The sequence below is a fragment of the Notolepis coatsorum genome (genome assembly GCF_963971535.1).
Source record: "Notolepis coatsorum genome assembly, chromosome: 8".
Classification (NCBI taxonomy): Eukaryota; Metazoa; Chordata; class Actinopteri; order Aulopiformes; family Paralepididae; genus Notolepis; species Notolepis coatsorum.
Window position 1 is genome coordinate 150,625,986 of NC_140172.1, and position 25,992 is coordinate 150,651,977.

At 43.5% G+C, this 25,992-nt stretch overlaps 2 protein-coding genes across 3 annotated transcripts in view; both read left to right on the forward strand.

Moving 5' to 3' along the window:
* The window catches only part of igsf9bb (immunoglobulin superfamily, member 9Bb), a gene marked incomplete at both ends in the record, with an annotated part of 506,998 nt that overhangs the window by 17,028 nt on the left and 463,978 nt on the right, over window positions 1-25,992 (forward strand).
* On the forward strand, window positions 12,545-14,113 carry LOC311233111 (signal recognition particle subunit SRP54-like; the record flags this gene model as incomplete). Of its 2 annotated transcripts, XM_084319997.1 has the most annotated exons (2): window positions 12,545-13,785; window positions 13,939-14,113. In XM_084319997.1, the coding sequence occupies exons 1-2, from the start codon at window positions 12,611-12,613 to the stop codon at window positions 14,111-14,113; spliced, it is 1,350 nt and encodes a 449-aa protein (XP_084176123.1). In that variant the 5' UTR covers window positions 12,545-12,610. The 2 variants fall into 2 exon arrangements, with proteins under 2 accessions (XP_084176123.1, XP_084176122.1); XM_084319996.1 differs by having other exon boundaries at window positions 12,545-14,113.

Genomic DNA, 25,992 nt, shown 5'->3' on the forward strand with positions numbered 1-25,992 from the left:
TTGTGTAACGTTATCCAGCTGGCTAGCTACTGATAGCTCGCGACATCAACAACTGCTCCAGCAAGTGTCCAGTGCATAATACCTCCGTTGGCTAGGTAGCTCATGTTAGCCCATGTTAGCTCACTAGTCACTACGAAATGTCCCAGTAAACTAAATAGTTCAGAGGCGTTGTCCCAACGCCATCCAGCAGTAGCTACAGATAGCTCCTGACATCAATGTCCTACAACATGCGTATTCGAGCCCCTGGCTTACATCGCATGAGGGCTGCTGAATAGGGTCCAGGTGCAGCGCAGGAGAATCCTTTCATGCTGAATGTAAGAGTTTAGGGTCCAGCTGCAGCGCCGGAGAATCCTTGCTGGAGCTGGAGGCCACTCGAGTATACACACAGACAGTGGAGCTGTTTGCAGACAGCGAGGTGGCGATGTCTCGCAGATAATACAACTACAAGTATGATTATATAATATATATATTTTATTAAAAAATAATTATATAAAATAATAATTATTATTTTTTTAATCAAAAAAAAGTTGGCAGGTAAGAAATATGCTTGGCGGGTAGATTCTTCCCATCTACCCGCCACTGGCCGGTGAGTCAAAAAGTTAATTTCGCCCCGTCTGCACTACTCCTCTACCGCCCTCCAAAGCCTCATCCCTCTTTCCTAACTGAACTTAGGAAACTGAAGCTGCTGAATCCCTCATTTACGCCTTCATCTCCTCCCGCCTGGACTATTGCAACTCCCTCCTCACTGGCATCACCTCCCGCTCCCTCCATAAACTGCAAATGGTCCAAAACTCAGCCGCCCGCCTCCTCACTAACACCCGGTCCCGTGAACACATCACTCCTGTCCTCCACTCTCTCCACTGGCTCCCGATCAAACACAGCATAAACTTTAAAACACTACTCCTCACCTTCAAAGCCCTCCACAGCCCGGCCCCCCCCTACCTGACTGATCTCCTTCTTCCCTACCACCCCACCCGTTCCATCCGGTCCTCCTCCACTGCCTCCCTCACTGTCCCGACATCCAAACTCAAAAACTTTGGAGATCGGGCCTTCTCCCGCACTGCACCCCGACTCTGGAACTCCCTCCCTCAGTCCATCAGAGACTCCCCTACACTCTCCACCTTCAAAGCTCGCCTCAAAACCCACCCTTGCCTTTAACCCCCTAATTGCTCCCGACGACCAGGTTGGCACCTTGCATGGTTGCCTCCGCCATCGGTGTGTGAATGTTTGAGTGAATGGGTCAAATGTGAGGAAAAAATTGTAAAGCGCTTTGGATAAAAGCTGCTATATACATGCAGCCATTTGCCATTTGCCATTTGCCAGGTATCGGTATTTGGCACTGGATACTCAGCTCTTAGTATTAGTCATCCTCTTTTCTTCTCTATGGCCCGTATGATCACTCAATCTGTGCTCCCTGTGAAAGTGGATGGCTAATTGGCAGAAACAAAGCAACACATGGTTAAGAAGCCTTACGAAGAACACTGGCAGAAACAAAGCAACACATGGTTAAGAAGCCTTAAGAAGAACACTGGCAGAAACAAAGCAACACATGGTTAAGAAGCCTTACTGTAAGTGTTACGGCTCAGGTAGGTGTGTTGAACCCAAATGCAGTACAGAAGAAAGGTGCGGAGACGGTAGTTGTTCTTCTCACAAAAAAGAGTGTTTCCTTTTATTTTTGAAACATCAAGAGCGATACTGGTATTATACAAAAGAAAAACAAACTAAATAATAATTAAACAATAGTCAAAAACACGGCAGCCGCATTCTCCAGGCCTGGAGCAACACAACTCTCCGTAGACAGCTAATCACGGTAACGTTAGATGAAGAACTGACAAATGAGAGAATACACACAAGGCCATTATAAAGAGAGCCAAACACACAGCAGGCGTCAATCAGCAATCAGGACAACCTGGAAGAATAGAGAGGGTGAAATACTCCAGGGTGGCGCTAGGAGCTTTTACTCCTAGGAGAGAGTAAAAGACCCAAATGTTACATTAAGAAGAACACTGGCAGAAACAAAGCAACACATGGTTAAGAAGCCTTAAGAAGAACACTGGTAGTGTTTGTGGTCCTCCTGGGTGGGTGGTGTTCATCCTCCTCTGACTGTACAACACGGATTACAGTGTTTCACACAGACTCACCACAAGATCGGAGAGGCCCACCGCAAATATCCTGAGCTTATAGGGGGGAAAACACATTAACACTTTGATTGCCTAAGGCTAAATTCATGATATACCATAGGTTGCCGGCTCTATTTGTCTATGGAGAAATTCCCCTTCTTTGCAGGGCTATAACTTTTTAAATTCTATTGCTAAATTGCCATTATTAGGGCCCATTCAATGTCCTATATGTATTGTTCAGGGTGAAGCAACGTTAAACTTTTTCATTCACATATTCATACTAAAGTATGGTCTAATGTATAAGTATGTTTTCATCTCTTTCTGCAGCTTTCTCCAGAACGTGATCTATAGCCCCAAATGCATTATATTGATGATGAAATACAGTTTGATGGCAATCGGCGCGATATAAAAAAATCCAACTGGACGGACTTCTGGAAGTTACTACACGTAATCTGATGTTGACCGGATGGCCGAGGGGGCGTTTATAATTCCGTGGGCAGCGTTATACCATTCATCTAATGTGGGTCAAATGTTCATCATAGCAGTTAGTATCGTACACATTGAAAAATAACGCTGAATCTTACCGTATCTTCCTCGCGCCGTTGGGCGATGAGCGTGGAACAGACATTTTCCTATTATGGGATATAGAAATATCCGGTCCATTTCCAGGTTGTATAATAATATATACGTCCAAATCATGTTGTTTTTTCGAGTTATTTGCAGCGATCGATGTTCACTGTGTGAAGACTGAGTCTCTCTAACACTAGCGAGTGCCCGGACCCCATATGGAGTGAGTCCTACCGGGTTAAAGGTAACATCCGTTTTTTCGATCTGCCGATCGGCCACCAGATGGCGGTCTTGAACCGCTAGAGGATTGAGAGGAGACCACACTTGTGTCTCAGGGCCCCGGAAAGGAAATATGATTCCGATCACAGATTTTTGAAATATTGATATCAAAGACGAGTTACGGCGTCTTCGGCAACTTGAGCATGGCGGGGAAGGACGCCTAAAAGCGTCTTCCGGCAGTTAAAGTGTTAACTGTGTTTCTTGTGTTATACGGATTGGGAACAATCTGCTTAGTAGGGCATTATAATTATATCAATTCTTATTCATTGTCTACCAGTGTTATTGTATTGTGGGGATACAATTGTGAGAGGTGATACATAATTTTGTCTAAATCAACAACACAAATGAAATGGTCAACTTTGTTGGAAAAATAGCAGAAAATAATCTAATTAACTTCAAAGTAGTTTCGGTCTGTTGGTTTGAATGAGGTCATGAGCACAAGACTGTTCCTGGTCACAGATCTAGAGTCAGATGCTGTCTGTTGTAGTTTGAATACGGTAATGAAGACAAGTGTTCCTGGTCACTGACCCCAGAACAGCTTTGTGAGTAAGGGCCCTGGGTATAGGTATTAGCTGGCTCCTTGACCTTGATTTCAATTCTACACTGTCAGCACTTCCTGTCTGCGGTGTACACAGTCAAACCTTTCAGACTGCGTGTGCATGTGCGAGTGTGCATGTGCGCGCGTGTGTGTGTGCTTGTGCGTGTGTGTGTGTGTATGTGTGTGTGTGTGTATGTGTGTGTGTGTGTGTGTGTGTGTGTGTGTGTGTGTGTGTGTGTGTGTGTGTGTGTGTGTGTGTGTGTGTGTGTGCATGTGCGTGTGTGTGTGCTTGAGCATGTGTGTGTGTGTGTGTGTGTGTGTGTGTGTGCATACTGTAGGTGTACATTTCCCCTTACTACAGAATATTTAGCTAGAGTAAGATGTCTTATAGACACCAGGCTCTGTCACTTGAGACGAAGCAAATTTCTTTGTCCAGTGGCAGTGTTCAAAAACGTTGTGGGTTGGTTTTAAGCTAGAGCCATAAGAAGGGGATGGATTCACAGCCCCTACATTTGATCACAGAAGTTTTTCAGCACTGGGAGACACTGTTACCGTCTCACAGCGCCATTTGTCTCCTAGTATCGTTTCTATGACGACACAGAACCATCATCTTCCAATCCTAGGATTTTGGGATCATCTTGTTTCAGTATTAAAGGTGCTGTATAGATATAATTTTTATGTAGAGTAATGCTTTTTTTTCTTTTTTAATATTACATCCACAGAGCTTTTCAGAAAGGTGCGGAATAAAAGCATCGCTTTTCCCCCAAAACATAATTGATTAATGAATTTATCACAAAGAAAATTATTTGCGGGTCCATGTGCGTGTATGTGCCCTACTTCCCCATTTCCCCACGTGGAATGCACCTGAATGGATAAATGACTGCTGGTGCTCTAGCTTTAAATATTGTGCCTCAGATTCAGAGGATAGAACAACAGATACAACAGGGTAAAATGTCAGGTGTTGGTGGCGCCTCCTGGTGTTCCTAGATGTAACATTGATGGAAGATCGAGTAGCGTCCAGCTGCAGCTCCGGAGCGATCCCCTCACTAGGCGCTGTGGCAGCCACAGAGAGCGCGCGCCGATTGGCGGAGAGTACGGAAGTTAGCGCTGATTGGCGGAGAGTACGGAAGTTAGCGCTGATTGGCGGAGAGTACGGAAGTTAGCGCTGATTGGCGGAGAGTACGGACGTTTCTCTACCACAGAGAGCGCGCGCTGATTGGCGACGAAGGGGACGTCACTCCACATTGGGCCTAGCCCCTCCCCCTTGACCAAGCTCGGTTGAGACGTGCGGTTGGAGAGAGGGTCGCGGCCAGGAATTGATTGATTGAAAACTTTATTAACAGATTGCAGAATGGGTACAATACAGTAAAATACTTCAACAACCCTAACCCTAACCCTAACTCTAACCTCTATGGTTGAGGGCCTATGTTGCTTTGTTACAAGAAGGATTACCAGCCCTGACTGTCACTCTAACCTTAACCTCTCTTAGATGAGGGCCTAAACCTAACCCTTAAGTGAAACTTCCGTACTTTCCGCCAACCAGCGCGCGCTCTCTGTGGCTGCCACAGCGTCTAGTGAGGGGATCGCTCCGGAGCTGCAGCCGGAGGCTATTGGGAAGATCCAGTGTGGTGGACCTGGGTGGTCCCGGAGGACAGCTTGCAGAGGAAAGATAGCTGCAAATCAGGTGTACAAGTTCTGGCTTTTTGAAGTTCTCTCTCATCTTTTTATATTCAGAGTTAATTATATTGTTTGCATTGTTTATTCTTCTCATATTTTTATCTTCAGATCAAATTGTATTGCCTATATTTATCGTCTTTCTACTATTACCCTGCTATGACGCCCCGGATTTTCCCCCAAGGGGATCAGTAATATCTTATCTTATCTGATGTCATGGAAATAATTCTTATTTAGCATTTTCGGGGACAGTTGGACTGACTGGCGGACTGAACTGCACTAGCCGTTGTTCTCAGCAAAGTAAAACACCTAGCCAGCATGGCTTTTAGATATAAAACAATTCAGAAATCACCACTAGTGAGAATAAAAAGGCATTTCTTAGACTGTGTAGGTCACAAACGCATGGTTTTCCCATCGTAAAAAAAAAAAGAATTTAGTCGAAATGTTCTTTTAATCCAGCCTCTCTCTCGTCTGAATGCTACTTTGCGCAATGCTAATTGGCCACAGTAATCTGCTTTGGACAGTCCTCACGCACTACAGCTCAACGAGGCCCTCATCCTGATTTTTGACAACATTTTGTAAATTTGTATAATTTTTTTTTTAACAATTTAGTCAAAATGTTCTTTTAATCCAGCCTCTCCTCTCGTCAGACTGCTGCTTTGTTCGATGCTAATTGGTCACGGTAATCTGCTTCGGACAGTCCCACGCGCTGTGGCACAGAGAGGCCTTCATCCTGATGGCGCTCGATGAGAAGCAGTGCGTCCCGTCGCTCTGGGCAAATGGCACTCTCTCCCATGAAAGTCACCAACATGTCAGCCGGCCTGTTATTTGGGCCAGGGAGCATTGGCCGAGGTCCCCGCAAGGCCCCAGCAGCATCCTCCATTTTGGTTCAATGAACAGGTCTTCTGGGGGCGTGTTTGGCCGGATTAGCTGATGTAAGAGACTGCAGGAAACAGGACGTACTGTATAGATGGCTGTGGAGCCTTATGGAAGCCTCTTCAATTATGTATGAGTCATCCACAGAGCTCGTTTGTAGTAAGGTCAGTGTGTTACTATTTCAGTCCCGTCGACACAGAAACCACCCCATTCATGTCGGCGACATAGTAAATTACTTATTTATTAATTGTGCAGGTGTGGGTAGACCATATGAATGAATGAATGAATGAATGAATGAATGAATGATCATTGCATTTATATAGCGATTTTCTAGATGCTCAAAGCGCTTTACAATGTAGGGTGGAAATTGCCTCCTTCACCACCACTGTTTAGCAGCCAACCTTGTGCCACACAGGCTCAATGGCTGCCATACACTGGCAACCAGGCACACATCACACTACACCAGTGGTTCCCAAAGTCGGGGTCGCGACCCAAAGGTGGGCCGCAAGCAGCCACGGGAGGGCCGCGAGATGATAAAAAAAAAAAAAAAAAGAAAACTACTTATTTCAACGAACATTTCAAACTAAATAACAGATTATGCACATAAAACGCTGAAAACAACCGAAGCAACAATAGTATTTTAATGAGGCTATTATTATTATCATTATTATTTTGCAACAAGTTAGCCCTCTCATAAATAGCACATATAAATGAATAACTAACTTGAACTAACTTAATAGGATTGAAGTGATATTTGGCTTAAAAAATCGGTCACCTGGCAAAAAAAATTAAAAAATAAAGCCTGACAATGTGCATTGGGCCGCGGCTCTCTGACGCCTTATTTTCTGGGTCCCGGCCTGAAAAGTTTGGGAACCCCTGAACGGAGTGCTCCCTGTTGGACAACAACACCACATTCCGACAACGGCCTTGACCCGGGGCTCGAACCGGTGATCTTGCGATCATGAGTCCAGAGCTCTACTCATGTAGTCACACTGCCAGACATGGTACCATACCTACTGTACCTACTGTATGGTACCATCGTCCGTTACTCTTAGGTAAAGAGGCAGCACACGCAGGTCTTCGGGACAGAGTTGACTAATCGCAATATCTCCTGGTTCCTCTGCATTGCGGTTTGACTTTTATTTTGCCTTTTAGCCTCCAAAAGGTGGAGGCCCACTGTTGTTTTAACCCGTATCAAAATCATGTCCCCTATCAAAAACATGTCCCATATCAAAATCATGTCCCATATCAAAATCATGTCCCATATCAAAATCATGTCCCATAATAAAAACATGTCCCATATCACAAACATGTCCCATATCAAAAACATGTCCCATATCAAAATCATAAACATGTCCCATATCACAAACATGTCCCATATCAAAAACATGTCCCATATCAAAATCATAAACATGTCCCATATCAAAAACATGTCCCATATCAAAAACATGTCCCATATCAAAATCATAAACATGTCCCATATCAAAAACATGTCCCATATCAAAATCATGTCCCATATCAAAAACATGTCCCATAATAAAAACATGTCCCATATCAAAAACATGTCCCATATCAAAATCATGTCCCATATCAAAAACATGTCCCATAATAAAAACATGTCCCATATCACAAACATGTCCCATATCAAAAACATGTCCCATATCAAAATCATGTCCCATATCACAAACATGTCCCATATCAAAAACATGTCCCAAAACATGTCCCATATCAAAAACATGCCCCATATCAAAATCATGTCCCACAATAAAAACATGTCCCATATCACAAACATGTCCCATATCAAAAACATGTCTCGTATGTAAACATTCCCCCTAAAAGATTATTGATTAATTAATTTATCATTTAAAAAATGTTGGCAGGTCCAAAATGACTGTTGTTGTTTACATGTTGCGTGCATGTATCCCCTCCCTACTTCCTATTGGGGTGACAGTGGGTAAGGAGGTAGAGCAGTCATCTGGTAATCGGAAGGTTCCCAGTTTGATTCCCGCTCCTCCCGCCAGCGCGTCGAAGCGTCCTTGAGCAAGACACTTAACCCCTAACTCCTCCCGATGAGCAGGTTGGCACCTTGGTGCATGGTTGCCTCTGCCATCGGTGTGTGTGTGAGTGAATGGGTGAATGTGAGGCATAAATTGTAAAGCTCTTTCAATAAAAGCACTATACAAATGCACCATTTACCATTTATGGCCCCACGGTTATCAGGGAACATTCTTTGCAGGGAAAATAATGATGTGTTGTAACAGAAGTATTCAAACTCGATCGGAATCAAAGTATTTGACTTAGGCTCCTCACAGTTTTTCACATTAGGATTAAGGCCCTCGACCTAGCATACCGTGCAGCAAAGGGAACTGCTCCCGCCTACCTCCGGTCAATGGTCTCTAACTACACACCCTCAAGACCCCTACGCTCTGCATCTTCTGGCCGCCTCAGACCTACTCCTATCCGAGCGCCGGGAGGGTCACCAAAGAGAAGCCGCCTATTCTCAGTCCTTGCCCCACAATGGTGGAATGAACTACCCACCCCAGTTAGGACAGCCGAATCCCGTCCAATCTTTCGCCGTCGACTAAAGACGCACTTCTTCAACCATTATCTGAAATAATAATTAAAAAAATTTAAATAAATCTAACCCTAACTAACCTTACTGTCATCATGCACTTGTCCTAATAAACTAACCTACACTGTAACACTCAACACCTTGATGAATATTGTTACTCAGCTGATAGAGTTGTACCCTTCCTGATGACCTGTCGTACAGAACTTGTAAGTCGCTTTGGATAAAGCGTCAGCTAAATGACTAAATGTAAATGTAAATGTAATATCCCAATAGGCTCTGTTTACGGTTTCATTCAGTTTAAAAATAGGCAGTAATAAAAACAATAGAATGTAAATTAGATACAAAAGTGCGGTTTGATTCTTGTTTATAATCAGACATAGAATGAATTGAACCTAATCTCTTACATTAGTTAGTTAGAACGGGTCCCTCAACTTTTAACCTCCTCCCAGGCAACTTGAATTATGTATCATCCCCCTGCCAGGAGTACAGAAGGTTTACAGCAGGGGTCTCAAACTCAATTTACCTGGGGGCCGCTGGAGGTAGAGTCTGGGTGAGGCTGGGCCGCATCAAATATAAAAAAAAAAATAAAAAAAAAATAAGGGTTTCAAGTAGGGATGTCCGATATTATCGGCCTACCGATATTATCGGCCGATATCGGCATTAAAATGTGATATCGGAAAATATCGGGATCGGTTTTCAAAAAATATATATATAATTTTAATTTTAATTTCTTCTTTTTTTTTTACATTTCTATAACCTTTATTTACCCAGACAAGCAAGTAAGAACAAATTCTGATTTTATTTATTGTCAAAAGTATGCATAATGTTGTGTTAATTCCACAACAAGAGATATGTAATGTTAATTGCCTGAAATGATTCCTTTTTTTGGGGGGGGGGAAACCCTGCATATATCGGTATCGGTTGATATCGGTATCGGAAATTAAGAGTTGGACAATATCGGTATATCGGTATCGGTAAAAAAGCCAATATCGAGCATCCCTAGTTTCAAGTATTCCAAAAAAAGGTACAACTGATCCAATCTTCTCAATCTTTAGCAACAACCTTTCAGAACATGAACAGTTCTTCAGAACATGAACGATTCTTCAGAACATAGGCTTCTCTTACCTACTCCTTGCTGCCAGAGACTTGGCAGCGCTTCCTCTTATGTCTTCCCCCCTTGTGTGTCCTCTCAGGTTTGTCAGGCGCAATACATCTTCAACAAGCTACCCCTTTGCCTCATCATAAAACCTCACAAACACCAGCAACTGAGCATTCTCAGTGGTGTCAGTGGACTCATCCACAGCTATGGAAATGCGCTGTGCATTTTTTTATTCTATCACAAAGCTGTTTATTCAAATCACCAGCCAATATTTCAGTTATTCTGGTTGCTGTGCTGAGGGGTGTAGAGGAGCCAAAGCTATATATTTAGGTTATTGTATTATATGAATGTTTATATGTTTATTTTTATAACCTTTACATTGAAACGGCATTAGGAATATTGATTGGATTTAGATAAAGTCATTGAACCGTCTTATTTGTCATAATAGAACATTCTAGAACATTTGTGATGTCACAGTATGATGTCATAATCAAACATTCTAGAACATTTGTGATGTCACAGTATGATGTCATAATCAAACATTCTAGAACATTTTGTGATGTCACAGTATGATGTCATAATCAAACATTCTAGAACATTTGTGATGTCACAGTATGATGTCATAACCAAACATTCTAGAACATTTGTGATGTCAAAGTATGATGTCATAATCAAACATTCTAGAACATTTTGTGATGTCACAGTATGATGTCATAATCAAACATTCTAGAACATTTGTGATGTCACAGTATGATGTCATAACCAAACATTCTAGAACATTTGTGTATCTATATATATTCAACAATTCAGGCGATGATCAGGTCAACAATTGATTATGGTTGTTATGTGTACGGCTCTGCGGCCAAGTCTAATTTGCGAAAGCTGGATGTGCTTCAGTGCAAGGCTTTGAGAATCTGCTGTGGAGCTTTTAAGACCACCCCTGCTTCAGCACTATTGGTGGAAATGGGGGAGTTGCCCCTAAACCTGAGGAGAGTAAAGTTAGGGCTACAGTACTGGGCAAAATTGAGTGGGACAAGTCTGTCCTTCCCAGCTAGGTGTTTACTTTCAGGAGATGGGGATAAGTATAAACCTTTTTTGGCCAGTATTGATCAGTGGGCCAGGAAGTTGAGACTGCATCAGGGGGGAGTGGCGGAGCATACTCGGTGGCTATCAGTGCCATTTTGGCTATTGCCTGATCGAGTCATTGAACTTAGGTTCTTGAAGGAGGAGGATAAGGGCGAGATTGTGGAGGAAATAGAGAGGTTCCTTCTGGAATCAGGGGCTCTGGAGGTGTACACTGATGGCTCTGTGGACCCTGAAAGTGGGAGAGCAGGATTGGGTGGTGGGTGCCTTGGTTAGGGATCGGTAAGGGACAAAGAATATCCGATGGCAGCTCAGTATTTGTGACAGAGTTGCTTGCCATCCTCTGGGCATTGTGGTGGGTGGAGGAAGTGGGACCAAGCCAGGTGATTATATGCTCTGACTCGGCTGCTGCACTGATGGCTCTGAGTGCAGGTGGGTCTAAAGCTCGCCCTGATCTCATTCAGGAAATAATGTTGGTTTTATATAGGATTGCGAAGGCAGGCTGGTCAGTGGAGTTTTGTTGGGTCCCGGGACACGCTGGGATTGCGGGGAATGAGATGGCTGACTCCCTTGCCAAACAGAGCCTGGGAAGGGAGGAAGAGATAGGTATTTCAATGGGAAGAGTAGAACTCAGAGATAAGATAAAGAAAGGAGTTGAGGCTGAGTGGCAGGATGAGTGGGAAAGGGGGACCAAGGGAAGGCACTATTTCTCTCTGCAGCCTCGGGTCAAGATCAAGGTGGAGGGATATGGGTCAAGGAGTGATAGGGTGAAGATGTGTAGACTGAGGCTGGGGCACTGTGGGTTGAACAGTAGCTTGTTCATTGTGGGCAAACATCCAGATGGGGTGTGTGAATGTGGAGAGACTGAAACTGTCGGGCATGTCTTCCTAAAATGTGAAAGGTATAGGAAAGAGAGGGAAATCTTTTATAAAAGTCTGGTAGAGCTGGGAGTATCTTCCTTCTCTCTTAAATCATTCTTTGGCATGGATAATGAGAACCACCAGTTGATCACAGAGGCAGTGCTGACATTTCTGCATGCTTCAGAGTTGTACCAGAGGATATAGCGTTAGTGTATGTATTAGTATTGGACAGGCAAGAGGAGCAGAGAAGAAGGAGAAAGTGTGAGTTGAAGAGGCCTAAAGATGGAACACCACTAGTGTAGTATAAGAAATGAGGAGGGAAGAAATACGCCAAGAAAGAAGAAGAAGAAGAAGAAGAAGAAGAGATCATCAAAAGAAGTGCGGAGGGCAGTAATACGCCACGATGCGTCTACTCTGCCGGAAATTCAAAAGAAGAAGAAGAAGAAGAAGTGATCAGGGGAAGAAGAAGGATTCTGGTGGCGATGAGAGGAGATGATGTTTGTATTGTGATTGTATGACAAGAGGAGCAGAGAAGAAGGAGACAGAGACGATAGAAATGTGTTTTGAAGATGAGAAGAAGAAGAGGAGTGTAAACTTTCTCAAGGGTGGGCGAAGCAAGAATTGTGGAGGGCAGTAATACGCCACGATGCGTCTACACTGCCGGAAATTCAAATAAGAAGAAGAAGAAGAAGAGCTCAGTGTGCATCTTGAAACAGTACTGAGCAGTACTGAACAGATACCCTAAACAACATAGATTGAAGCCTGTATTTCTAGACCAGGGTGCCTTGCCTACCGGTTTGCTGTGGAAAGGAAATCATCGGTTGCAATCCCCCCCGGATCTCTCCCTTGACCCCCGTGAGCTGAGAGCTGACCACCGCAGGGGCCTAAGCCTTCGAGGCCCTTATTTCATCTGATTGAGTCTGTTCCATTTGGACCGTCAAGATGGTGTTAGCCGACCTAGGAAGAAAGATCACATCGGCGCTGAGATCTCTCAGCAATGCCACCATCATCAACGAGGAGGTCCTGGACACCATGCTGAAGGAGGTATGCACCGCCCTCCTGGAAGCCGACGTCAACATCATACTGGTCAAACAGCTCCGAGATAATGTCAAAGGAGCCATAGACCTGGAGGAGATGGCGTCTGGCCTGAACAAGAGGAGGATTATCCAGCACGCCGTCTTCAAGGAGCTGGTCAAGCTGGTGGACCCCGGTGTCCAGGCCTGGACTCCGACCAAAGGCAAGAACAACGTCTTCATGTTTGTCGGTCTGCAGGGCAGCGGGAAAACCACCACCTGTTCCAAGATGGCATATTACTACAGAAGAAAAGGCTGGAAAACCTGTTTGATATGTGCTGACACTTTCAGAGCTGGTGCTTTTGATCAGTTGAAACAGAACGCTACCAAAGCCAGAATTCCATTCTATGGCAGTTACACAGAGATGGACCCTGTGGTCATAGCAGCCGAGGGCGTTGAGAAGTTCAAAGCGGAGAACTTCGAGATCATCATCGTTGATACCAGCGGCCGACACAAACAAGAAGACTCTCTCTTTGAGGAGATGTTGCAGGTTTCAAACGCAGTGCAACCGGACAACATCGTGTACGTGATGGACGCCTCCATCGGACAGGCCTGCAAGGCCCAGGCCAAGGCCTTCAAGGACAAGGTGGACGTGGTGTCCGTCATCGTCACCAAGCTGGATGGACACGCTAAGGGTGGTGGAGCTCTCAGCGCTGTGGCTGCCACAAAGAGTCCCATCATCTTCATCGGTACAGGAGAACACATTGATGACTTTGAGCCCTTCAAGACACAGCCCTTCATCAGCAAACTGATGGGTATGGGAGACATTGAAGGTTTGATAGACAAATGCAAAGAGTTGAATGTGCAAGGGATGACTGACAAACTGATACATGGTCAGTTCACACTCAGAGACATGTACGAGCTGTTCCAGTACAACGTGAAGGTGGGACCGATGGGACAGATCATGGGAATGATCCCAGGCATTGGGACTGACTTCATGAGTAAAGACAAGGAGCAGGAGTCCATGGCCAGACTGAAGAAATTCACGACTATCATGGATAGCATGAATAACCAGGAACTGGACAACAAAGACGGACCCAAACTGTTCCTTAAACAGCCCAACCGGATCTCGAGAGTGGCTCGTGGAGCGGGTGTGGCCACCCAGGACGTCCAGGAGTTGTTCACCCATTACAACAAGTTCGCCCAGATGGTCAAGAAGGTAGTAAGCATCAAGGGCCTGTTCAAAGGAAGCGACAGGAGGAACATCAACCCCTCTCAGATGGCCAAGCTCAACCAGCAGATGGCCAAGATGATAGATCCCAGCATTCTGCACAGCATGGGTGGGATGGCCGGCCTCCAGTCAACGATGATCCAGTTTCTGCAGGGGGACGCCGGCAATATGAAAGGAATGATGGGCTTCAACAACATGTGAACACAGTCGCACACAAGACACACACGCATACACACACTAACCAGCCTTATTACGTGCTACATGCACATGTCATTCTATTTTTTTTGGCCTTTAATATAATTCTTTAACTTCCTTGTGTATAAGATTATGCAGAGGCTTATTTTCTTGTCTGGATTCAGAGATCTGTGATTTTACACTAATCGTAGAAGAGGAGAGCCCATTCCTTTTCAAATATGTAAATGACAAAAAAAAAAGATTTTGTTTGACTTTTTTGTTTGTTCTTTGTTATTTAAAATGTTTTATATACATTTATTATTTGAACGGCTTAAGGCTATAATGTACTTGATGTTTGTTTGTTATGTTGCATATTTGAAATAAACTTCAATCAAATCAAATACATTAGTTTATATGTATGCATCAGAGAATGGCTTCTTGTGTTTAGCCAACACCCATGCCACTGAGTGAGGACTTGGTTGCTTTTTCTCGTTGTGACATAGATTTAACAATAATTCTGCTTGCAGCTTGATATGATGATTTCATTCCATTTATTTTTGTGGTTCTTAGCACTGCATTTTAAAGAAAGGTTGCATCAAAATAACTGTTTTGTTTCGTAGTGGCGTTTCAAATTGCCACTCTTCACAAGAGCTACCGTTTCTTGGCATAATTAGGCACATTGGTTTGGTGCTGGGAGGATGAACGCATATTTTTCAGTCCATTCACCTTTGAATTGCAGCGATTTTCACTGTCGACTGGCCATCTTTGAACATGCCATATTTTTCTACTAGCTGCCTGCTGGCGAAACTAGGCTACTAGCTACAGTACAGTACCTGCAGATTAGATTACCTGTAGATGCGCTGTCAACTCTCGCTCTGACTCGGACCCATTGAAAGAGACGACACGCATTCCGTGAAGACCCGCCCTACTCTGCCTCTGATTCACTGTGGGTGGGGGGGGGGGGGGGAAACGCTGACGGGACGCTGAATGTGATTGGACCAAAGCAGAATAGACAGACACAGACAGTGGAGCAGTGCAGCCGGACATGCAGAGCACTGCTTGCAGAGGAGATAGCGGAGAATTTTGAGGATGCCTGCCATATATTTTCCTTCCACTTGGTATCACTCCGGAATCACGTTTCTGTCATGAGCCTGTGCTATGGTAGCCTACAAGTGATAAAATAAATAAAATGTCCAACTCGCGCAACGACTCGGCAAAAAGTTGCGTGCGGGCCGCACTAACACTAAACTTTGATGTCAAGTAGGGGGCCACAAAATATCATCCAGCGGGCCGCAATTGGCCCGCGGGCCGCAAGTTTGAGACCCGTGGTTTACAGGGAGGAACGTGGCATAATTTAGCGCAGATCAGCCGCTCGTATTCCGCTCGTCTCTCTTGGCCCGCGTACAAACAACAGGTCTGCTTCCCGCTCTGCGCCGCTGGAACACCCTCACAGCTGCTCTTCTGATCTCTGAAGGATTGGCAGCGGTGTGTGCGCCGGTCGAGAGACATTGATCGGTGCATTCATGGTACATTCATCCTAATGTGCATCGACAGGACCCTCCCTGCCCCACGGCAAGCTATGAAAGGATCTCACTGGGGGCGGGACGTTCCTGGCTGTTGATCCTATATGGTCCGCTCACTCAGAGAGCATCTCCCTGGGACCAGTACACTCCTAGCTGTTGATCCTATGGTCTGCGCACTCTGAGAGCTAACGCCATTGCTTAGATTCACAATCTATTGACAAGTACAGGACAACGAAAAGAGGTTTGGCATCCAACCAGAGTGCAAATGTAACAGTAAAGTACAGTGCATACAGTCAGAATATCAGTGGCTCTTTGGGATATGCAGTGTTTTTTGGTGTGCCGGAAGCATTGAACAATCGCTACTGTCGTCAGATTTATACTTCTAATCTAATTCCTTTCATTGACTGGGGAATAATAATAATAATAATAATAACGTCATATTTCTCTCTGGTACCTGAATGTACACTTTCATCACACTGTATTGAACTCATAAAAAGCAGCTACTTGTGTGTTGCATGCTGAGCTGAGAGGATTGAATAATTGTCCTCTAATAGGAATTATGTCTTTATTTTAGGGCTGCACCGATATGAAAATTTTGGCCGATAAACGATATTAACATTTCTGTGGCTAATAACCGATTATTACAGATGTTGATATGATCTGTATAAATAAAGCACATTTCTATGATAATCTAATTATATACATACTATTGTTGTACATCATTGTCACATGCAAGTAATGTTACCGAAACAAACTCTGCATGGACAAAAAAGGAAAAAACACTTGCACGCACGCACGCACGCACGCACGCACGCACGCACGCACACACACACACACACACACACACACACACACACACACACACACACACACACACACACACACACACACACGTTGTTCACATTGGCCCAGTCTTTCCCCATCAGACTGATGCAATCAATAAAATAATCACTATCACTAGGTCCAGCCGATATATGTTTGCTGATATCTGCTCAGTTCTGCTCATCGGCCAATACCAATATGGTCACAGATTTATCATGCATCCCTCATTTATTTGTATCTCATAGACAACAGTAGGCATACAGCAATAACTACCAATGAACTTCCAACACTTCTGCAACAACAATAATACAAGAAAGAAAGAAAGAAAGAAAGAAAGAAAGAAAGAAAGAAAGAAAGAAAGAAAGAAAGAAAGAAAGAAAGAAAGAAAGAAAGAAAGAAAGAAAGAAAGAAAGAAAGAAAGAAAGAAAGAAAGAAAGAAAGAAAGAAAGGAAAGGAATTCACACACTGTTACAATTGCACTTTAACAGGACTAACAGACAAGAATGTGTTAATTTGTCTTGACATGATCCATCTAATATTGCACTTGGACAGATACAGTATAAAGCAAATTGCATCAAATGAGGAATTATACTGTGTATTCTCAGCCTTCTCGTGTTTCTCATCATGGCTTTTCCACAGATTGTTTTGGTTGTCCTAACCGTTCAACTTTAATGCATGAACATGGACAAGCAAACAAGAAGGGAGCATGATTAGTACTTAATGCTAGAGCGACCACCCTTAACATACACATAATGCTAGAGCGACCAAACTTAACATACACATAATGCTAGAGCGACCAAACTGAACCCTTTCACTACCACACTACCAAAGGGTTAACCCTTTCACTGTGACACTACAGAAGGTTAACCTTTCACTACCACACTACAGACGGTTAACCGTCTGTAGTGTGGTAGTGAAAGGTTAACCTTCTGTAGTGTGGTTGTGAAAGGGTTAACATACACATTTGTGAGTGACCAGTGTTGCAGGCCACATTAGGTTGCACTCTATAGCGCCACCATCAGGACAATGTGGCGATCTGTCAAACGCATGCGTCTCAGGCACCTACCATAGAGTTACAGGACTTGCACGGCAGGGCTCTATGTTTTCAGATGTTTTGCAAAGTGTTACATCATTAGATTACATCATATATTCTCCCCACGCTCTGACCCCGCGTGAAGCTATATTTATAGTTGTAGTCAAAGCTGTACTTTAACCCTTTCACTAGCACACTACCAAAGGGTTAACCCTTTCACTGTGACAATACAGAAGGTTAATGGCTGAAAATGGAGTGATATATTCATTAGTATGTAGTATATAGTATGTTTTGACAGACAATATGGCGCATTGCCACAGCTATATTGGCCACAGTTGAACCTGTTGTTCGTGATGTCTACGCTCAAAATGCTAAGAATATTGTTATCAGTTGGTTTGTGTTGGTAGTACCTTAGTAGCCTGTAGCCTTAGAAAAGCAAAGTGAAAAATAATATGGCACTATCGTATTGTGAAGATGTGTAGAAACAAATCTTTATTTCTTTATTTTTTCGCTTTTTTTTAATTGTGTTAGACAAGAGGCTACTTTTCAACAGTTTTTCAACTGTCTGTTTGACAGACAGACATGATAGTATATGACAAGTATATAAAACATGAACAAGACATTTAGCAGACAAGACACAATTATATACAAGACATTTAGCAGACAAGACACAGTTATAAACAAGACATGTAGAAGACAAGACACAGTTATAAACAAGACATTTAGCAGACAAGACACAGTTATAAACAAGACATTTAGAAGACAAGACACAGTTATAAACAAGACATGTAGAAGACAAGACACAGTTATAAACAAGACATTTAGCAGACAAGACACAGTTATAAACAAGACATTTAGCAGACAAGACACAGTTATAAACAAGACATTTAGCAGACAAGACACAGTTATAAACAAGACATTTAGCAGACAAGACACAGTTATAAACAAGACATTTAGCAGACAAGACACAGTTATAAACAAGACATTTAGCAGACAAGACACAGTTATAAACAAGACATTTAGCAGACAAGACACAGTTATAAACAAGACATTTAGCAGACAAGACACAGTTATAAACAATACGTTTAGCAGGCAAGATAGTTATAAACAAGACATTTAGCAGGCAAGATAGTTATAAACAAGACATTTAGCAGACAAGACAGACACAAGTATAAACAAGACCTAAGCATTTAGCAGACAAAACACAAGTATAAACAAAACATAATAAGCACCATCAGACAAAAGATATCTTGTGATGATATTTTGTCCATATCGCCCACCACTATTTCCAAGCATAACAACTCTGTGACTAAACCAGTGTGAATACAGTGAATGGATTACAGACCTCATTAGCACATCATCCACACCTGGGGGGAGGGCATATGGAAAGACAGCTGCACACAGGAAACACTGTCCTTGATGGGCAGAGAAGGCTTTATCCCAATCAGAGATCTGGGACCTGAGAAGGACACTAGGCAGGAAAGATGATAAATTCTCACCAAGCTACTGGCAATTATAAGTGTGTGTGTTTTCTTTTTTTTTATCCACTTTTTCTCCCCAGTTTCTATTTTTCTCCCGTCCCAGTTTCGTATTATCCAATTCTTTCCTCCCCTGTCTTGAACGTTGCTAGACTATGCCTCCCACAGGTCGGTTGTAGTGAGGACAGAAGCCTTGCATCGCGTGTCCCCTCTGCGTCTATTCTTTCCCCAATACATTTACAGTTCCGCGTTCTGCGATCTGATTGGCCACGGACATTTCTGGTGCAATCTTGATTGGCCACTGACGTTTCTGGTCATGTGACATGTGCGCCCAATCGCGTGACGAGCTGTGTCTTTGCCCATTTCCGGGTCGAACAGCCTGCAAACTACCTAACGCCTAGTTTATCACCGGTTAAGCTTAGGCGACTCTTTCGAAGTTGGTTAAGGTTAGAGTTTGGAATCAGGGCTGGTGTTCTATCGCCCTGCTCTAAGACAAACTCTAACCTTAACCAACTTCGAAAGAGTGCCTAAGCTTAACCGTCGAAAGAACTTGCCGTCACACGATTGGGCGCACATGTCACATGACCAGAAACGTCAGTGGCCAATCAGAGCGCAGAAGGCGAACGCGGAACTGGAAATGTATTGGGGAAAGATTTCAGGCGTCCCCTCCGGTACACGAGGAGGCAGCCTGTCGCATCTTTTCACCGCAGCAGCTCGAACTCTCAGTGGCGAGGAGTAACGCTCACGCTGCCCCCGCTACTTCCTGCTTCCGTCGCACCGGCGTCACCAAACCGACCTGTAGGAGTCGCTGTCCACAACGTCAAATCCCCACCCACCGGCTTTCCCACCCTCTAACACTTGCCAATTGTGTTAGTATGAACGGTAGCAACGCCGAGAGCTGGGGTCGAACCCAGCGTCTCCTGCGTTAGAGGCGAGCGCCTTGCCCACTGCACCAATCAGCCGCCCCCTAAGTGTGTTTTTTCTATAGGAGTCTCGGATATCCTTTCCTTGATTTGTCACTGTTTTTCCTCTTCCCAAAGAAGTCTGACATTTACCAGTGGTGGAAAGTAACTAAGTATTTTTACTCAAGTACTGTACTGCTCTGGCTACTTGTACTTGAGTATGTGAGTATTTTCATTTTAGGGAACTTTATACTGTACTTACTCCACTACTTTTCAAAGGAAATATTGTACTTTTTACTCCACTACATTTATCTGAACCCATCGGTTACTAGTTACTTTGAAGAGAAATATTTTGCGTAGAAAACATGGCAAAGATGCATGAAGATTATATACTTCCACATTTCACACAAGAGGACGTAATCAGAGCAGCATAACTGGACCACATACCACTTTAACAGAACCTTTTTACATCACTCTAGATTGACATTTGTGAAAAAGCAATTGTTAATTTGCCCATGCGGGTCAGTTCAGGAGCGTGACTGGTTCACAGTGGAATCTGATATTGGCCACATTTTAAAAAGAAATGCGAACAGCCGACCAGAAATAATCTGATCTGAGCAATACATCAGAATTGAGCACTAAGGCTTGCAGTGTGAACGTAGGCTTAGTCTTGTACTGTACTCGGCAGTGCCTGCTCTCTCATACACAACGGTTGCATTACCCCACACAGTGTGCTTTCTCACAATGCTCCACTCCTCCCCTCATCCTCCTCCTCCTCCTCTCCCATCTCCCTCCCTCAGCTGGCCAGCTCTATCCTCCTCCTCCCCTCCTCCTCCCCCCTCCTCCTCATCCTCTCCTCCTCTCCTCCTCCTCCTCTCCCACCTTCCTCCCTCAGCTGGGAGCGCTCTCCTCTGTCTCATGTTACAGCTGGTTCACTGATGCAGCACATTCTGCGTCCTCTAGTTCTATTAAACATTCATCTGCCTGGGCCAAGGGTTCTGCATCTACAGGAGTGATAGTACCATAGATATACAGTGGTCTGAAACACTGGGAAAGTTGGTTGGAAAGTGAAGGTTGACTCTACCTTCCTCTAATTAATAATAATAATAATAATAATTCATTTTATTTATATAGCGCTTCTCAAGGACCTGAAGTCACTGACAATAGGCAGAGAAACATAGTAAAACGAAGAAACAAAAAAGGCCATAAGACCACAGGGGAAACAGGGGAAAGCAGCATGAGATACACAGAAACATAGAGCCACAGTAACAAACATCAAACAGGTTGGAGGGGGTAGGGGGGTTGAAGGCTAGGGAGAACAGGTGGGTTTTGAGGCAGGATTTGAAGGTGGAGAGTATGGGGGAGTCTCTGATGGACTGAGGGACTCCTCTTCTTCCTCTAGTCTACAGTATGTAGCATCACTGCCTATCTATCTACATCAGGGGTCTCAAACTCAATTTACCTGGGGGCCGCTGGAGGTAGAGTCTGGGTGAGGCTGGGCTGCATCAAATATTCCAAAAGGGTTTCAAGTATTCCAAAAAAAAGTACAACTGATCCAATCTTCTCAATCTTTAGCAACAACCTTTCAGAACATGAACAGTTCTTCAGAACATGAACGATTCTTCAGAACATAGGCTTCTCTTACCTACTCATTGCTGCCAGAGACTTGGCAGCGCGTCCTCTTATGTCTTCCCCCCTTGTGTGTCCTCTGAGGTTTGTCAGGCGCAATACATCTTCAACAAACTACCCCTTTGCCTCATCATAAAACCTCACAAACACCAGCAACTGAGCATTCTCAGTGGTGTCAGTGGACTCATCCACAGCTATGGAAATGCGCTGTGCATTTTTTTATTCTAACACAAAGCTGTTTAATCAAATCACCAGCCAGTATTTCAGTTATTCTGTGTGACGGTGCGGCTCCGTCACTGACTGCGGGCAGTGCGCATACTGTACATACATACACACTCATTGTCTGTCTTTCCATATACATTATAACCTTATAATGTAATGTGGTGCGTTTCATGTGGACAGCGCACATGAACGCACACACACGCACACACCAAACATTCCCTCCTGTCAGTTTTCTTAGGATGTCAGAAATGTCCGAATGCGCACAATCATTTCATTCCGTTTTCGTGGTTATAGCAGAATGACGTTCATTCAGCAAGATGTTCATTCATAACATCACATACACTTTTATTACTCACATTTCACGATGCATTCGCTTCGCTCTGCACTAAAAGAGATTTGATAATTGCTGGGTCACTTCTTTCCAGAATATCTTAACTGGTGGGCAGTCCCAGTACATGTGCATAAATGTCCCCTCGTCCCCATTTGTGCATGAGGAGCATTTGGAGTCTTGTTTAAGACCCATTCTGTTCAGTCTTATAGGAGTCAAGTATGTCCTATGAATATAGTTAAGATTGGTTTGTTGATGGTCCGGGTTCCTTGATGCAAGTCGAACATTTGCCCAGGCTTCTTGCCAATCAAAATCTATTTCCAGGTCTGGTATATCCCTCCTCCAGATTGATTCTAAGTGGAGGGTTTCATACGAGGACGTTAGTAATTGATGATACAAATCTGATACAAAACCTCTCGATGTCTCTCTTTCATAAAAGAATTTGTGGTATCTGTGGTGTACAATTGGTATCCTTAATGGAACACCGTGAGCCTTCAAACATAACAATAACTGTTGTGAAGGGCCAGATTAAACCGAATATATATATTTATTTATATATATATATTTAATTGTATTTGTATATTCTCTAATATTCCCTGATATCCCTTGTATATTCCTTGTACAATATGCATTGAATATCCATTCTAGCCTACTGAACATCCCATAATAGTCTCCATTCTACTATTGGTCGAGACCTTGGTGCCAGGCTGCCATACCCCTCAGACCCAGTTCAAACGTACCGCTCGACATGTACGAACAAGTCCTAGTTCCGCATAGGAATTTGGCTACCGCACCACTAATGGGACTATTTGTTCATAGTGCGTATATATACTGCGCTACTAAAGTAGGACTTTTTTTTCAGTCCAGTTTCTTACCCTCCAATAGAGTCACAGACGTAAAGCCTCCCCGCGACGCCACGTGTGGGAGTAAGGCCAAGTTCGGCCTACCATCGGTATTGAGACATCGTGTATATTAATATTTGAATAGTCATATTTGGCACTATATCGTCGAGTTGGACGTAGTCTATTAAGCTAATAATAGTCTGTTAATATATAGTGCTTCGTGCGGTGAGAATACTACCGTAGTCAGTACCCCATCGTTTCGGGCAGAGAACTGGCTGCTTACCCAGGGTGGTTGACCCTATGTGAAGCTGCACCCGAGGAGCCCCAGAGCCGACGAGCGAGTGGACCTGTATACCGGATTATTCTACCGACGACAGCCCGCCTTCCCAGGCACGGATTATGCTTTGGATACTTTGATTATTCCATGGATAAAGACCCCCGACACTGCCGTGTGTTGGAACCCCCCCCCCCGGAGAGGACGCAAGGTGAGGAGACGCTCTGCAAGACGAGGTCGCTTCACGTCTCTCCCCCGTGGACCGGAGAGAGCCGGCCCACAAAGAGTCCAACTGCTTTCATCTGTGGTCCAAGGATCGCCGGCGCATTGAACGGCACTACAGTGGGTTCACCTGGGATACCCTTGGCCGGACGAGGCAGCCGGATTCTACCCCCCCCCCCTCCTACTCCTGTCGGCTTACAAGCGACCGGATTAACCCCCTCTAGTGTATCCAGCCTATAATCATTAAAGTATCATTGCTGTTATTCCTTAACTATTCCAGGTCGTATATTTACCACCTGCGCATTCAGAGATTGGACATTCTCTATTGATATACCGACGAATACTCCTTGCCATAAAAGTGCATACTATTTCAATTCATAAATGTAATTAAGTGATTAAGTGCTTATTCTACACACCATCGCTGTGTAGGAAATAAAGACCTGTTTCTAATTCGTACATTTGTGTTGGATCCGTTTCATCTACGTGAGAGTGTTCATGATAATATATTTATGCCGTGTACTGGGTGGCCGAATATTAAGTACAAAGGTAGTGGTAGTAAGTATCATATCTAGTAATACAGTCAGGGAATTGTACCCCTCAGTTACAATAACTGTGCGTAAAAATAATATGTGGAACCGGTGAGATTACATTTTTTTTTTATTTCCTCTACTACAAAAGCCCTGTTTGTTGAAAACATCTCCTAATGTGTGTATGCCCTGCTTTTCCCATCTAGGGAATCTTATAGGTCGTTTTCCAATCAGGAGTGCATTGTTATTGAATAAGGGAGTATGATTATGCCATTTATGTGAGTCAGAAATTTTTTTTGTGTGTTTCACGCCATATCCGGATCGCATGAGTAATAATGGGGCCAAATTTTAGTTCGCATTGCTTAATTGATAATTTGGTGTATACTATGTCCTGCAGTCTATGTGGTGCTACTATATTTACTTCTAAATTCCTCCAGGATACTGATGCTTGGGGATCAAACCAGGTTGTCAGTGGTCTTAAAGTGTACACCTTAAAATAGTGGAAAAAATCTGGAAATGACATACCTCCGTCGGCTTTGTTTCTCTGTGCGGTGGATCTTTTTATACGTGGTGGTTTGTTATTCCAAATAAATTTGTATGCGGAAGAGTGTAATTTTTTCCAGTAACCATCTGGAGGGGGTAACGGTAGCATTGAGCTGATGAAGTTGATTCTAGGTAGGACGTCCATCTTAACTATTGATACCCGTGCCTGTACTGAGTTTTTAAGTTTCGACCACCTGTCAAAGTCGTATTTTATTTTATTTTGGATTTTTATGTAATTGTGCTTCACCGTTTGGCTTATGGTAGGGAATACTTCCACTCCTAAACATCTAAAGTGTTTAACCATCGGTATCTCTTCTGGGAGGGATATATGCTTTTTTGCAGCGGCGTTAAGTGGAAGGAAAGCCGACTTCGGCCAGTTTATCTTAAATCCCGATAAATCGCCAAAGTCCTCTATCAACTTGAGAAGATGAGGCATTGCGGTGTTGTTTTTTTTTGCATAAACAGTATTACGTTGTCCGCATATAAACTAATTTTATGTTGTGTGCCCTTGATTACGATTGGTTCTATGGATTGGGATTGTCTTATATATTGTGCTAAAGGTTCTAATGATAAATCGAAAAGTCCGGGACCCTGTCTAGAAGAGCGTGATACCGGAAAGATTTCGGAGGTGATTATACCTCTTGTAATCATGGCCGATGGGTCTTTGTATAATACTTTAATCATATCAATGAATCCTTTTCCTAACCCCATCCTTTCTAATACTGCCCATAGATACGACCATTCCAACCTGTCAAAAGCTTTCATTGCATCCAGGGACAGCATCGCCTTAGGTGTGGTGTCGTCCTTGTTAGCATCTAGTACGTGTAGTAATCGTCTTATGTTATCAGTGATCAAGCGGCCTCTTATGAAGCCAGTTTGGTCCGGATGAACTAAAGACGTCATATGCTTTTGTAGTCTGATGGCTAATACCTTAGAGTACAGTTTGATATCGGTTCCGAGGAGGCTTAAGGGTCTATAACTACCGCACTCGGTGGGGTCTTTGTCTTTTTTAAGGAGGACTGTTATGAGTGCAATATTGTCGTTCTTATGGAAGTTCCCCTCATTGACTGAGTATAAAATCATATTTAGTAATAAGGGTCCAATTATGTCCCAACAAGAGAGGTACATTTCTGGTGGGATACCGTCTCTTCCAGGAGCCTTACCACTTTGCATTTCGGATATGGCCTTCTTGAGTTCCTCTAGTGTGATCGGTGTTTCTAACTGTTTAGCGTCATCCTCTGAAAGTGTAGGGAGGTTAATTTGATTAAGATATGTGTCCATTTTGTTTTGATCGAAGGTCGTTTCTGATTTATACAAGTTGGAGTAGAATGTCGCGTTTATTTTTTTAGGGTCTGTAACAAGTCCTTGTTGTGCCTTAAATGGTAGTTATTTATCTGCAAATTTTGCGTTAACTCTTAATCGCATAGCCAATAGGTGACTTGGTTTAGAACCTTGAGAGTACTGCTGTTGTCTTGTGCTACGTATTTGTATTTCAGATTGTTGTTTATATATGGCGTTAATCTCTCTTTTTAGTACATTAACTTGATTTTCCAGTCAAACC